The sequence below is a fragment of the Arachis stenosperma genome, chromosome 6 (assembly GCF_014773155.1).
Source record: "Arachis stenosperma cultivar V10309 chromosome 6, arast.V10309.gnm1.PFL2, whole genome shotgun sequence".
In the NCBI taxonomy this organism is placed as follows: domain Eukaryota; kingdom Viridiplantae; phylum Streptophyta; class Magnoliopsida; order Fabales; family Fabaceae; genus Arachis; species Arachis stenosperma.
In genome coordinates, this window is record NC_080382.1 from 4,791,463 (window position 1) to 4,805,690 (window position 14,228).

Consider the following 14,228-nt stretch of genomic DNA (forward strand, 5'->3'; position numbering starts at 1 on the left):
TTGTGGTTTATTTTTTGTGTTTATCACTTAAAAAAATTTCAACACACACAATACTGAGGTTCAGATTTCTTCATGATCCCAAATAAGACCCTAAATTTTGTTTCCAAGACAACTGAGACTCTAATTTGTGAATTTTAATCTTAAAAAAATTTATCTCAAACACACCACTTCTCCATAATTGAGCATAATACCTTCTGAGTTTCCATAACTAAAAAAATTAGCCACACATTGGACACATTTTAGAGCATAAAAATTGCAAAATATTTTCAGCAAGACATCATTTTTATTACCAAAGCCACAAAGGGAAGAAATAGTAAATAGACTCTGTAAAATCGAAGTAAAAAATAAGACACCAGAAAGACGATCAATAAAGAAAATGTTTCAAACTTCAAACCCCCTTATAATTGTATGCCAACACTTGCTCATATATCTATTTCACCCCATTTCAAAAGCACTACCTACTTATACATTTTATCCTTTGCTGGATGATAAAATTAAATTAAAAAAAACTAATATTACAACAGAAACCTCCCAAAAGAAATGCACGCAGTCACGTTACAAAGCCAACGGCTAACTAACAACTAGTCCTTCACTGACTCCTCAACAGGAATAATATAGCATTATGGTTTTCACTTTTCACGACGATTTATTAGGCTAAACAGCCGTATAAACAGGCTACCAACTCAATTTATGTGCAACCTAACTATCAAGGTCTTCAATAACTAAGAAAAGACGTATGTTACGAGTGTACTCAGCTGGACTTCAATTTGGTTTGGGTCAGTGTTCGCCTCGTTGAGAGAGGCGAAATAACCTCCCAGATATTGTTAATGAATCCTTTATCGTAAATATTATTCTTAACAACTACCACATCTTCAAGAGGTGATCTTCGGAAGAAAGATCTCCATTTGCTTACCACAGGTCGCTTTTCACTGGTCATTCCATTGATGCTTTGTTTTAGGGCTTCAGCACTAGCCTGTGCTTCTTTGAGCTTCCTTTGCCAGTCCATGTAGTCTTGCCACTTGTAGGTCTGTGACCACAAAGAAACCTTTAGTTTCACATACCAATGGTACTGGAATTGTGAATCTATGTAAATGTATCAATTACATATCATATATCACAGTTAATACATTATCCGCATTCAGGACAACTTAATCAGATACTCATTCTAGCTTCTTTTGACATAACAATTATATGATATTTATACATCTTTGGCTAAACTATTCAATGGAATAGCAATCAATCTCTACATTACAGCAACTTTTGTTTTCAGGTGATGAAATAAAAAGGTTCCTTGCATGTTTCCTGGCACCTTGTAATTTAGTACAAATTTACTTATAAGATTATTTCAAGGTCATATGTAGTACCTCATTAGTGGTAGTGTTGCTAAGGCAAAGCTTTGCATGGTAACCAAAGAAACCAGCCAACAGCATTGCAACAATTGCAAGGAAAACCATAAGCAGTATCTGAGTGTTGTACGATCCCAATAACCACTGTATAATAATAAACCACCATTAACTACTAAATGGAAAATAAGGAATGAAAATAGACATACATAACAATCAACAATTACACAGAAAGATAAAGTAAACCCTCCTCACCTGTACAACATGAGGAGCTAAATCCAAAAAAGAATTTTCTACTCCATAATAAACTGGAAAGTCAAAACAAGGGCATAACCACATAAGTCTCAAATTTGGCATAAGAAACAACTCGACTTTAAAATACATAGTTAGTACTAGGAAATCTATATTACCAGTTAGAATATAGACAACTTTTAATTCTTTTAGTCTTCCAGCAAGAACCAACCCAATGGCAACTGTGCCATACATGCACAAAAGGAAATGCCTACAAGACATGAAAGAATTAAGTACACAAATGGAATAAAAATTAAAGAATATATAGAATTTAATGCATACGTATGGTAAAGCTTATATTAGCCACTATATCTGTATTACCATTAAAGAGTGGAAATTAGCAAGTAAGAGACTTTATACCACCAAAATAGCATACTGGCAAGTGCATGTTAATATATATATTCTCATGTAAGACTACACTTCCACAACTAAAACACACTCATGCACCTCACAGAAAACTCACCATAAAAGAAAAGCCATGAAGTACCGAGTATTTTTCTCCCCTATGCAATTGTTCTGCAGGCATAATAACCTTCAGTACAACACAGAAAAAGAAAAGAAAAGAAAGGGAGGAGGGGGGTATTATGATTTGTTACAAGGATCAACACAAACAAATATTTTTTTTAATATGCTAACCATCCATCCACAATGATGATCGAAGCGTGCAACACATCGATCACAAATGCTGCAGTGTTTTGACCTAGCAGGTCTGCAAATTACAATATTCAAAGCCATTTTACTTTGGGTTTAGCCAAGACCAAAATCTCAAGAAAATTTGATAGTTTCCGGCTAACAAACTCACTTGAGAATTTTGCAAGTGGAACACTCCTTCTCTTCATAAATAATGTTATCATAAGGATAAGCAGAAAGATAGTGAGAAACATTCTGAGCCTTCACTGTCCCTGGATCAGAAAAGCTGGTCAAAAGAAAGAGCAGAATTCCAACAGCAACTGCCAAGAAGCTTGTGTACCTAAAATAAAATATGATGTCTAACAAAACTCTTCCTCTAAAAATAGTAATAAAGAGCAAAATATTTTGTGGACCTTCAGAGAATGTAACTAATACCTGTGAAAATCACCTAAGTAGTATCCAGGAATATATGCAAAACACGATTTTACAACGAAATAATATGTTGAACCGATTATGGCGAGATATATGATCTGGCATTAATCAACCGAATTAATTAGCTGATGGATCGAAATGGAATTGAGAAAACTAATCCAAATAGAAATCGGAACCTGAAGAAGAGGATTGGGGCGATCGCAGCAGAAATTTTCGACGGAGAGAACTGCATCCGCACCCTTGGCGCCGAAAACGGCACCGACGAAACGCCTGCAGAGACATCGAAATTGAAATTGAAATTGAAATGAGAATGAAATGAAAGTTGAAGCGTGAGAGAGAGAGGTTGGGAGTACGGACAGGAAGTAATCGTAGAAGCCGAAAGTGAGGAAGTAGTGAATGCGTTGGATGAAAGTGCCTTCGAAGATTGGCCAGCGGCCGCAGAGGAAGGAGACAACAACCAGAGCAGTCACCAGGCCGTGGCACACCAAAACCCACTCAACACCCATCACTCTTCCACCACCATCACCCTCAATTCTTCTTTCTTTTTTGTTCCTAGATTTCAATTCAAGTAACTTCTAAACCACTTTTTAGTTTTTAGTTTTTACCCATTTCTACACATTTCTATTTGTATTTAATTTTGATGCGCGATAGAATAAAGGAATTTTATAAGTATATCTAATTATACAATATCACAATACTATTTTTTATATTAACCACGTAAATAATTATCTTAAATTATAAGACGGTATAAAATATTTTATATACAACACAAAACAAATTTTTAAGTTATTAATTATTTTTTTTAAAAATTAAATAAATCAATTTAATCCAAATGACCTCACTTCTTGTTTTAAACAAGATATACATATCACAATTCATTTATGGCATTTATATTCATTTTTCGCATACTTTTTCACTATTCCGCCAAGAAAGTTATCGTTCATTATTTTGTCATTAAAATGTCATTTCTTTGGAGGAATTTTCAATGTTCAGATTTTTATCCATATGCTCAGAATTTTCAATGTTTTATTCGCAAATGAATAATTACAATGAGAGCATTAACTTCTTCAAGTGCATCCAAATCAAATGCTGAATTATAACCAGTCCCTTTCTCTCTAAACAATCCTTCCATTGCTGTTCCCCATTGTAACAAAACATATTCACATGTCGCTCCTACAAGAATGGAGCAGGGAAACACCAAATGAAGTTCTTGGAAGTTCAAATAAATGTATCGTGGAGAACAGTTTCAACTAGAGGTCTGAAACATCAATAGAATTTTCTATAATGTCAATGCAGGATCCAACAGAGTATCCCTTGCTCATGGCCTCAGCAAGCCGAGCTCGAGCTGCTTCATGCCGCCGCAAGAGTAAGATTGTGTTTAGCACAGACCATCTAACTTGAGAATCTGCCTTCTTCTGTGTGAAACCCAGGCCCTTGAGCAACAAATCCAACTATTTACAGTTAAGAAAATTCAGTTAGAACTGTGTATGCCCTGTGAGCCTTCAACTTGCAATGACCAAGAAAACAAGTTAAGAACTGCATAAACCTTTCTTATGTCATCAAGACCTCCTTCGGCAAATCCATATATGAGATACTCGGTCGACACACCGGCCAGGGCTATACATGAAAATCTGTTCAATGTCTAATGGCAAATCACATAATCAGACTTTGGAGTCCATACAGCATCAACAGAAAGAAACTTAGAATACGCAAAAAAGCGAAAACTACTGTATATCACTATATCAGTATGATAACATACCCTAGCTGATAATTTCCCGGCATTAACCTGCACGACAAGGAAGATGCTAACAATCAGCAGATGTCAAATAAATGCAGCTCAGAGAACATGATTATAAGCAAAATCTTCAATGTAGAATAATGCAACTAATACATCAGTTACATAATTGATTTGGACTTGGAGTCCAACTCAAAGTGACAAATAGGAAACGTTATGGAACTAAAAAATGTAAGGACTAAAGAAAGGAAGCAAGCTTAGCTACCTCTTCAATAAACTCAAAATCAACAAAAGCAGTGCCAGCTTGAACATTGAGGGATCCCTCCTTCTTGAAAGCATCCAAACTAGAAAGAGTATATCCTTTAGGAAGTATTCCTACTAGATAAGCAACTAGAAAATGGCCAGCTTCATGCTGCATAAATAAATGTTGCCACGGTCACTTCGATGATTTTACAGTTAAGTACTAGAGTACTTGCAAAGAGAAGATGGCATCTATCTGACTTGAATAACCCTATTGTGGTACTTCGGACTGACACCGTGACCAATTGTATCAAGAACCAAGCTACCTATGCCTCCCCCAAAAGATACCTGGAATCAATAAATCCAACAAGCACGGTTGATCAAATCATTCTGCTATAACAATAAATGAAGTTGAAGTGATGAAACAAAACATGAGAAATGTATAATAACAGATAATCCCCAAAAGTTGAATCGATCAAACCCTAAGTATGAGTGAAAATGAGTAGATTACAGAGTCAAATGTCCAGAGAAAAAGCAAGGCCAAGGATATATAAAAAATGTGTTGAGGCGAAATCCCAAAGGCATTGTACACAGCGAGGCCAGCAGCAATAGCAGCAATCTGCAGGTTTCTTTGTATGGAACCAAGAGTGGTATCTTCCGGAGAAAGAAGAGACAAAGTGTCGATTCCATTGAGCTTCAATTCATCCAAAGAGTAAAGCCTTTGAGGCACCTGCACTGAACATCAATGAAAAACAAGGAACCTAAAAAGAAAAGAAGCATGCAAGTTGTTACGAGTAAGAAACAAACCTGGGTGGCAGCGCCGAAACAGCGAAGGCCAGCGGGCTTACCCTGCAAATCGTTGATAAGAGCAAGGGCAGCTCTGTCATTACCCTTTGATAGCTCCTTATCAATCTGTTCAAGCGCTTCCAGCTTAGTGCTCGAACAACATCGGATTCTCAACCTAACTTTTAAACCCACACCCACACACTGCATCACAGGCAAACTACCCATTATTGTCACAGATCAAAATCAACTACAACTCTACAACCGTTTTATTGTTTTCCATGTCTCCAGTACCACCCACGCTTGCGTTTCTATTCCATGCCTTCTTCACCACATAAATAACACCACCATTTTCTAAATCTATTTTAAATTTATTTTATCTGAAGTTCCAACTCCTTCATATAGGTTTCTTTTCTTTTTTTTCTTTTTGGAAAATCTAAGTAAAAAGAATTGTTGGTAGTTGCTTCAAAAAATAGGACAATCAGGTCATGAAAATTACAGTTTATGTTTGTTACTATTATACATATTTGATATATAAAATAATAAATTAACAAATATATTACACATATTATAATATTAATGTATTAATAGGTATTATCGTATTTATTAATTTATAAAATAAATATAAATAATAATAACAAATTTGATATTAGTTAAAATAGTAAATGTTACACTAAAATAAAAAAATTATTGAGTTTAACTCTCAAAATTAATAAAATAATTTTTTAAAAAGAAAAATATATAATAAAAGATATTTTACGATCAAAAATACAAATTTTCCATTACATAGAATATGGATATTTCTGTACTCGAAAAGTCAGACCAAAAGTAAAATTTAACGACGTCGTTAATAACAAGCAGGAACAGATAACCACACAGCGTCTACAAGCATGACGCAGTTACACTGAAATGTAGACACGTATGCATATGTAAGTCAATGTTTGCTACCAGATGAGTCATTGGATTGAATGCTTACGCCTTACAAAACCTTTCAAACGCAGTAAGGCACGATCAAACAAAAAAGGCATGTAAGCTGGGTACCAACAAAATAAACCAGCATTAGTCCAAGCACTAGCATATTATTACCGGACAAGTAAATCAATATCTCAACAATATTCTACCTCGCTAACAAAATCGCAGCTCAACGTACATAACTCAAAACAAATAAGATTTTTACAACCGATATTCTATACGATATCCAACACGCTTCTATACAACATGTAGAAATTGACAACAAAATGGAATAACAGCTGCAATGTTAATCAAAGGAAAACCAAAAGAACAAAGTAAAGTCGACAATAATTTGGGTTACTCGCCCAAACCATTAAAAAAGTCAGGGAGAGACATGCTTCACAGAAGAAGAGCACTAAACAGCAGAAAACGAATCCTTAAGCATCAAAAGATATGATCACTAACACGTGCTTTCTACAAAGTACACTGAAGAATTAAGTTCACTTCGAACTTCAAACATTTGCGCAAGAATTAGTAACAAAAAAGGATTTTGCATTCATCTCCATTCAAAGAGTAACATAATATTCCATCATGTTCAGTGGATTGATAAGCATTATACCCATTGGTACCAACCGATATAAGGAAATAAAACATGTATTTTACAACCGCAGAAAAATTAAAAACCTATAGCCTAATTCATAGCCTACAAAAAACCCTAGAACTCCTGAGAAGCAGACCCAATCTCGTCCTTCCCTTTTCCAGCCTTCTTTGGAAGAAGAGTCTGATGGATATTTGGCAAAACACCACCATTGGCAATGGTCACAGATCCAAGAAGCTTGCTAAGCTCCTCATCGTTCCTCACTGCAAGTTGAATGTGCCTCGGAACAATACGGTTCTTCTTGTTGTCCCTTGCAGCATTACCAGCAAGTTCCAAAACCTAAAACACACAAAACACTCGATCATTTTCAATTTCACAAAATTAACCACCAGATACACAAAGCAAATAAGATAAGTCCAAGAATATAGATTGATAATATCGATCATGGAAACAAGAACCGTTCCAAGTGATTATCGATTCAGCGAATCCACTAATAAATCAAGACGGAGAAATTGAAGAAAATCGAAGAAATAAAACGAACCTCAGCGGCTAGGTACTCAAGCACCGCAGAGAGGTATACCGGAGCGCCGGCGCCGACACGCTCGGCGTACTTTCCAGCCTTAAGGAACCTGGCGATCCTTCCTACGGGGAACTGAAGACCAGCCTTTTGAGACCTTGAAACGGATTTGGAGGCCTTTGGCTTGCCTCTTCCGCCCTTGGTTGATCCAGCGGTGGAACTCATTCTGTGATCGACGGCGAAATTTGGGAACCCTAACCCTAGAATTTGTGAATCGGTGCGAAGACGATTGCAGAGTATGTTAGAGAGTGGAGAAGCACATTGAGAATGTGTAGGTGGAACAAGCTTATTATATAGGGGCGTAACCTAAGCGCTGATTAGCCGGGATGGTGAGGCACGGATCGCCAGCGTGGCATCAACACTGAGATTCGCGGGAAACTGCTTTTTCGTTTTTCGGCACTTTCGAATAACCCGCGCCCTAATATTCATATAAAAATATGATTATTACTATTAATTAACATTTTTTTATTTTTAATATTGGATTAACAAGGGTGTTTTTCTAAAATGTGATCTAATGTGGTATTTTTCTAAAATGTGGGATGATTTAATGTACGGAATATAAATCGGACCGTCCGATTTTTAGGTACACAAATCGAACCGTCCGATTTGTGTACTCCAACTTTTTAAAATTTTTTTAACACAAATCAGTGGGTCCGATTTGTGTACTCCAATAATTTTAAAAAACACAAAAAATCACCATGTTAAAGTATAACACCCATTTTACTATCATATCAAAATTTTTTAGCCATTAATTAACTATACATTTAAATTATTTTTTAATTAATAAAATTAAAAAATGCAAATTTATGGTTAAAAATTATTGGTACCAAAATAGTATTTACTAACAGTATAGATATAGCAAGATTAATCTGTAATTGAGTTCAAAAGTCATGTGTCATGACCAAAAAAAAGTTGTATTGCCTTGTTTCCTGTACCAAAACCTACAATTCCACTCTACATGTAATCAACTAGGAATGGTAATTTATTTTCGGCGGAAAAGGTATGGGCAAAAATTTATCTATTGAAAACATAGATATAGAATTTTTTTTACACCGAGATGAAAAACGAATACTAGTTAAATAAATGGGACGAGAATGAGAATAAGAGAAACAATCTTTGTCCCATAAGTACCCGTATAATATTTATATGTTTATGTAATTCTGACACACATATATGCAGAACACTCTTAAAACCTCGTCGTCTGGCACCGCTCCCTCACTCATTGTTGCTTAAGCTTCTGAAAAAATGAATCAATTATCAAACCATTCTAACTATTGACATATTGATTTATTGGTTTAATTATTTTAACTATGGTTCAACTAAAATAATATTTTATAATTAAATAATAAATAAATATACTAAAATATAACTATAATTTAATATAAATTTTAAAATATTATTCAAATTAAAAGGATTACATCAAGTCATCAACTACAATATTATAATTTCATTCAAATACAAAGTCAAAAAACAAAAAAAAAAAATAAACATAAAATATCAACATTAAAGTTTGTCATCAATTATCAAAATTTGCAAAGTTTGTCACTATTCCAATGATTACTTAAAACGGATGGTTTTGGAGCTGAATGTGAAGTCCAAACTCCTTTTGAGATAGTTCTAGTAATGAGATACCGTCATCCGAAGAAACTCCTAACAAGGTCATCGAAACAAGTTATAGACTTAGGTGGTAGACTATCAAACCACTTTATTGCCGCCTTGGTTAACGTCATTGGGAAACCTTTGCAATGAGTTGCGTCCAATGCGTCAGCCAAGTACATTAAAGTTACTTAGATGGTGTATCGAGTCGGTTGTTCCATTATAGAGGTCCATATCTGGACTTTTGAAGTTTTGGGAATCCTAACCCGTATAATATCTTCTATGAATGGATCTTCACCTCAAAGGGTTTCTTCCTAATCAGCATGGGTTCTCTAACTTGAAGATCAGTCTCTAACTTTTCGAATTTTTCTTCCAAATCCCTTCGTCGTCGGTTTTAGGCAGATTTTTAGTAGATTGGGTTTGAAGTATACTTGAAGGTGTTAGTGTATTTTAAAGACGAAGCTGTAGAGTCAATAACTACCTTTTAGAGTAGCTCCACCTTTGACGGTGGATAAACGTTCCCTTTTGTTAGGAAGATTGTTGAGATCTCCCTTCTAGATGAATGGAAAAAATTGTAAGAGTTAGTTACTGATTCAAGTAGGTAGGGTGGTAATGCCCGTCGTCGAGCCCGACTTTCATAAAATTGGATAGATGTTGGCGAAGCTCTTATATGTTGATTGGGCTTTACTTATTTTTGGGCTTAGTTGTATATTGGGACAGGATATAAACTGTAACCATCACCACTTTGATGAAAATCAATATCAATATCATTAAAAAAAATATACAACATGTTATAAATAAGTTAAAAATTAAAATTATTGTAATAAATTATCATAAAATAAAGAGTAAAACCCCTTCCCGGTCCCTAACCATTTACGAAATTGACCTGGCGCCCCCTCACCATTGGAAAAACACAACGCGGTCCTTAACCATTCTCTCCGTGTGACCAAAAGGACCCTCTTACCGGTACTTCCGGTTAAGAAGGTCCTTTCGGTCACACAGAGAGAATGGATAAGGACCGTGTTGTTATTTTCTAATGGTGAGGGGATCTGGGAGGAATTTTACTTAAAATTGAAAAATAAATTAAAAAAACATTGTTTTAAGTTTTGCATCTAATGCATTCTGCCATATTTTACATGTGGACGAAGAGCAAACAACGTTAAACTTAATAGATAGCACGAAATCATTAACAATGAGACTTAACACAAAAGTGATAATTATTTGGGTTGATTAAGCATTATTATGTCTTGGATTTAGGGTTTTAAGAACGACATATATGTTCTATATTGTTGAACCTAAAAAAAAGTTAGTTCAATATTATTATTCCATACACCTTTTTCTAAAAAGATTAAACTGTTTTTCTTATTAGTGGAATTAAATTCATCAACCATAATTTTAATAGTAGGGTTACACGTAGAGACTAAATATTCTTTTTAGATTTTTAGAAGTGATATTTGTTTCATCCAAATGTTTGTGATATGACGAATTAATTTTAATTTAATTTTACGTATTTTAATTTTGTTTATTTAGTTACTAATTTGAATTTTATGTCAGAGAATTTAGAGTTTTCTTTCTTTATTTAGTTACTAATTTAGTGATATTTAGTTTCTTTATTTTAGGTCACTGATTCTGCTGGTATGTTGTGAACGTAAAGATTTTTCCTCAAATTTTTAAAGCATGGCTGTATCTCTGGCTATGGCCACACTTTAAAATTGTGGCCATGTCTCGCATCGCCACACTTTAAAAGCGTGGCCATATCTCTCTCTATCACCACACTTCAAAAGCGTGGCCATATCTCCCATATGGCCACGCTTCAAAAGCGTGGCCATATCTCCCACATACAGCCACGCTTTAAAGGGTGGTCATTTGTAAAAAGCATGGCAAAAGAAAAAGCGTGGCGATAGGTCACCAAAAGCATGGTGATAGAGCAACCGCCATGCTTGCAAACGCTACCCTTTCAAAAGCGTCGCAATAGCTCAAAAAGCGTGGCGAAAAGCTATCGCCACACTTTTTTTCAGCTTTTCGCCACGCTTTAAAAGCGTGGCAATAGAGCTGTTTTCTTGTAGTGTTTAGTCCCTAACCATCTAGAAAAGGGCTTGGCGTCCCCTGACCATTAGAAAATAACAACACGGTCCTTATCCATTCTCTCGTGTGACCGAAAGGACCCTCTTGTCGGTTTTCAGGTAAAAAGTAACCGGAAGTACTGGTAAGAGGGTCCTTTTAGTCACACGGAAAGAATGGTTAAGGACCGCGTTGTGTATTTCCAATGGTGAGGGGGCGCCAGGTCAATTTCGTAAATGGTTAAGGACTGGAGAGGGGTTTTACTCTAAAATAAACTATAATATTTCTAGATCTGTTTTTTTTTTTTTGTGGTCTCCAAATTCGTCGTTCTTCCTCTCCTTCTTCGAGCTTGCTACTACTGTCTATCTCCATCTTTCTCTTCAAGTCCGTTATTGCCGCTTCTCTCTCCGGTTCTCTACAAGTTTGTCACTGCCACCTCTCTTTCTCTCTTACTTTTCGCACACTCTTCTTCCAGACTTGTTTCATTTTTTTAATAAGAGTTGTTGAATTAATTATTAATTAAGTAGACTGTTTTGTTGTCATTAATGGTTAAATTTGTTGTTGAACTTATTAAAATTTTCTGTTATTTTGATCATTTATTTTTGGATATAAATGATAACAGAAGAGAAAAATAGGGGTGGTAGATGGAAAGTTTGGGTGGTGATCAAGGTAAATAATAAGGTATTATAGATTTTTTAGTATTTTCTATGTCTTGTGTATTTATTTTCAAACATAAAATAAACATGTATATATGTATTTTGTGCATATATCTTTTAATTTATGTTTCAGTGTCTTTATCTCTTGCTATATACTAACCAAATGTAGCCTAATAGCCGCATCACTGCAATAGTGTGCATCACATATTTCCAAGTGATGTGTTTCTTCTTCCCTCGAGCACAACGGATATTTCTTGTTCTTTTTAGTGGAATGTTTCTTACTTCGTTAGCTTCTTGGATTAGACTTTCCTAGTACAGTTGATAAAAAAAGAATAGAAGGGTATGATGACGGCAGTACAAGCTAGCGAAAGAGTGGCGAGGACGATGATTGAATGATCTACGTCGGTAATAACATCGGCGGTTGGGTGCAACTGCGCAAGGAAGAAGTGAAGAAGATGGAAATAGAACCACTTATGGACTCTAGAGTTTGCACTTTAATTCTGATGTGAATATATTGATGAAATTTTGTAGCACATAGTGAAGATTGTGAATTTTGATTTGGTTTTCCCCTTTCACGAACCCAAAACAAAGCAATTTAAGCAATATTTCAAAAATAAATCGATTTCTAGTTCGATCCAACCGATCAATTTTCGGCGGATTTTACGATTTTCTCGGTGTCCAATCTTTGCATTAGGCTGAGTCGTTCTTTGTACTGGTTTCCAGTTCGACCAATTCACCTGACTAGTTCGAATCAATTTTCAGAACATTGCTGTTGCTGCCTTATCGTCATCCCACTCGTTCAACAGCGTCGCTGTCTTCTACTTCACACTCGTTAATCATCCTCGCGGCCTCCTAATCGAATTTTCTCGTCGTCACCGCCTCCAGAAGAATAGTCACCACCCCTAGCAACGTCATCGCTGTCTCCAGCAGCCTTTTTGCCGCTCATCATTGCCGCTTCCTACATCTTCGTTGTCGTCACCGCATCATTCTTTCTTTCTGTCGTTGTCACCTCTTGTTTGTCGTCACCTTTTATACTAAGTCTCTTTCTCTGATTAGTTTCTTGAGTTTCTTTTCAACATTTGCGAGCTTAGGGTTTGTTCAATTGTTTGACATGGTTAACTTTCTGAGCTTGTATCTCTGTTTATTCAATTGTTTGTATAATTGTTGTTGAATTTTTATTTAAAAGTTTAGAATTTATTCCATTGTTAATTTTTTGTGTTTGAAATTGATTGATATTAAGTGTAGCAATTAATCTAGTATTGAAAGTTTTTGCTAGATTAGCCTAGGAAGACAAAGGGATATTATGGAATGTGTTTGTATTATGATGCGAACTATGCTTTTTTTTTAATTTGAAAAAAATCCATGGGGATCAGATATCCAACGGATATCGGGTACCCGTTATCAGTCGCAGATACGGGACAGCGACAAAGAAACTTTTTAAACGCGAGGCCGGAGGCATATCCCCGTTCCCATGGGACCCATTCCCATTTTTAGTATTAGCCTTTTATATTTGACATAAATAGCAAATTAAACTTATACATCGAACTGGTAGTTTATCTAAAAAATCTTATATATTTTTTAATTATAAGGTAAATTATATTTTGTCTTTAAAATTTTTTAAAAAAATAAAAATTTATTTAACATTTAATCTGTTTCAATTTTTTTTTACTATTTAAAATAAATTTAAATCTAATATTTTTATTAATTTTTTTAAAATCAAATTTTTTTCTCATATTACCCCTATCATCATCATCATCATCATCATCATCATCATCATCATCATCATCATCATCATCATCATCATCATCATCATCATCATCATCATCATCATCATCATCATCATCATCATCATCATCATCATCATCATCATCATCATCATCACATTTTTGTTCATCATCGTCTTTATCAATACATCATTCTCTCTCAACTTCTCTCATCATCGTCGTGATTCTCCCCCTTTATATTTGCTTTACTTTTATTGCCACCAAACACCAATATTCACCCCTTGACATTGTCCTTCTTTTAGCCCTTAACTTTATACTCACATTTTTTTGCTAAAAAAATCAGCTCTCTTCTCCAACTCTATTATAAATCTTCACCCTAGTATGAAGTCCCTAGTAAATCGATTTTACATACCTCAATTTATCATATTTTTCAAATTTCCTAATAAATTGGTTTAAGAAAAAACTGATTTATTATACAAAGTTATTTTTCTACTTAATCAATTAAACTTAAACCAATTTACTAGGTTTTCTTAATAAATCATTTTAAGTTAAATCAATTTATATAAGGATAATTTTGAAACGAAAATTAAAATAGGACAATCTCGCAATAC

The 14,228-nt window shown here is 34.8% G+C and overlaps 3 protein-coding genes across 4 annotated transcripts; all 3 read right to left on the reverse strand.

Annotated features, from left to right (window-relative positions):
* Positions 1–329: 329 nt before the first annotated feature.
* On the reverse strand, positions 330–3,287 carry LOC130935417 (probable protein S-acyltransferase 17). Its single transcript, XM_057865157.1, has 10 exons — positions 3,054–3,287; positions 2,873–2,966; positions 2,700–2,794; positions 2,437–2,604; positions 2,271–2,343; positions 2,098–2,150; positions 1,754–1,845; positions 1,599–1,651; positions 1,365–1,490; positions 330–1,027 (listed from the first exon to the last, which is right to left on the reverse strand). Exons 1-10 carry the CDS (start codon positions 3,200–3,202, stop codon positions 752–754), a joined length of 1,179 nt encoding a protein of 392 aa, XP_057721140.1. The 5' UTR covers positions 3,203–3,287; the 3' UTR covers positions 330–751.
* A 363-nt stretch (positions 3,288–3,650) lies between these two features.
* On the reverse strand, positions 3,651–5,874 carry LOC130935419 (uncharacterized). Of its 2 annotated transcripts, none has more exons than XM_057865159.1 (7): positions 5,479–5,874; positions 5,183–5,401; positions 4,933–5,019; positions 4,697–4,843; positions 4,456–4,482; positions 4,243–4,327; positions 3,651–4,147 (listed from the first exon to the last, which is right to left on the reverse strand). In XM_057865159.1, exons 1-6 carry the CDS (start codon positions 5,680–5,682, stop codon positions 4,256–4,258), a joined length of 756 nt encoding a protein of 251 aa, XP_057721142.1. In that variant the 5' UTR covers positions 5,683–5,874; the 3' UTR covers positions 3,651–4,147; positions 4,243–4,255. The 2 variants fall into 2 exon arrangements, with proteins under 2 accessions (XP_057721142.1, XP_057721141.1); XM_057865158.1 differs by having other exon boundaries at positions 3,657–4,147; positions 4,243–4,338; positions 5,479–5,867.
* Positions 5,875–6,936: 1,062 nt separating this feature from the next.
* On the reverse strand, positions 6,937–7,850 carry LOC130932754 (histone H2AX). Its single transcript, XM_057862163.1, has 2 exons — positions 7,545–7,850; positions 6,937–7,342 (listed from the first exon to the last, which is right to left on the reverse strand). Exons 1-2 carry the CDS (start codon positions 7,743–7,745, stop codon positions 7,121–7,123), a joined length of 423 nt encoding a protein of 140 aa, XP_057718146.1. The 5' UTR covers positions 7,746–7,850; the 3' UTR covers positions 6,937–7,120.
* Positions 7,851–14,228: the final 6,378 nt, after the last annotated feature.

Coding starts and splice junctions, on each gene's coding strand:
- LOC130935417 (XM_057865157.1), bottom strand. CDS start 3,202: ATGGGTGTTGAGTGGGTTTTGGTGTGCCACGGCCTGGTGACTGCTCTG. Junction 1,846..2,097: donor TTCATGGCTTTTCTTTTATG/GTGAGTTTTCTG, acceptor CATGTCTTGTAG/GCATTTCCTTTTGTGCATGT. Junction 1,652..1,753: donor AGTTGTCTATATTCTAACTG/GTAATATAGATT, acceptor TTGACTTTCCAG/TTTATTATGGAGTAGAAAAT.
- LOC130935419 (XM_057865158.1), bottom strand. CDS start 5,682: ATGGGTAGTTTGCCTGTGATGCAGTGTGTGGGTGTGGGTTTAAAAGTT. Junction 5,020..5,182: donor TTCTCTGGACATTTGACTCT/GTAATCTACTCA, acceptor TATTGATTCCAG/GTATCTTTTGGGGGAGGCAT. Junction 4,844..4,932: donor ACCACAATAGGGTTATTCAA/GTCAGATAGATG, acceptor TTATTTATGCAG/CATGAAGCTGGCCATTTTCT.
- LOC130932754 (XM_057862163.1), bottom strand. CDS start 7,745: ATGAGTTCCACCGCTGGATCAACCAAGGGCGGAAGAGGCAAGCCAAAG. Junction 7,343..7,544: donor TTGAGTACCTAGCCGCTGAG/GTTCGTTTTATT, acceptor TGTGTGTTTTAG/GTTTTGGAACTTGCTGGTAA.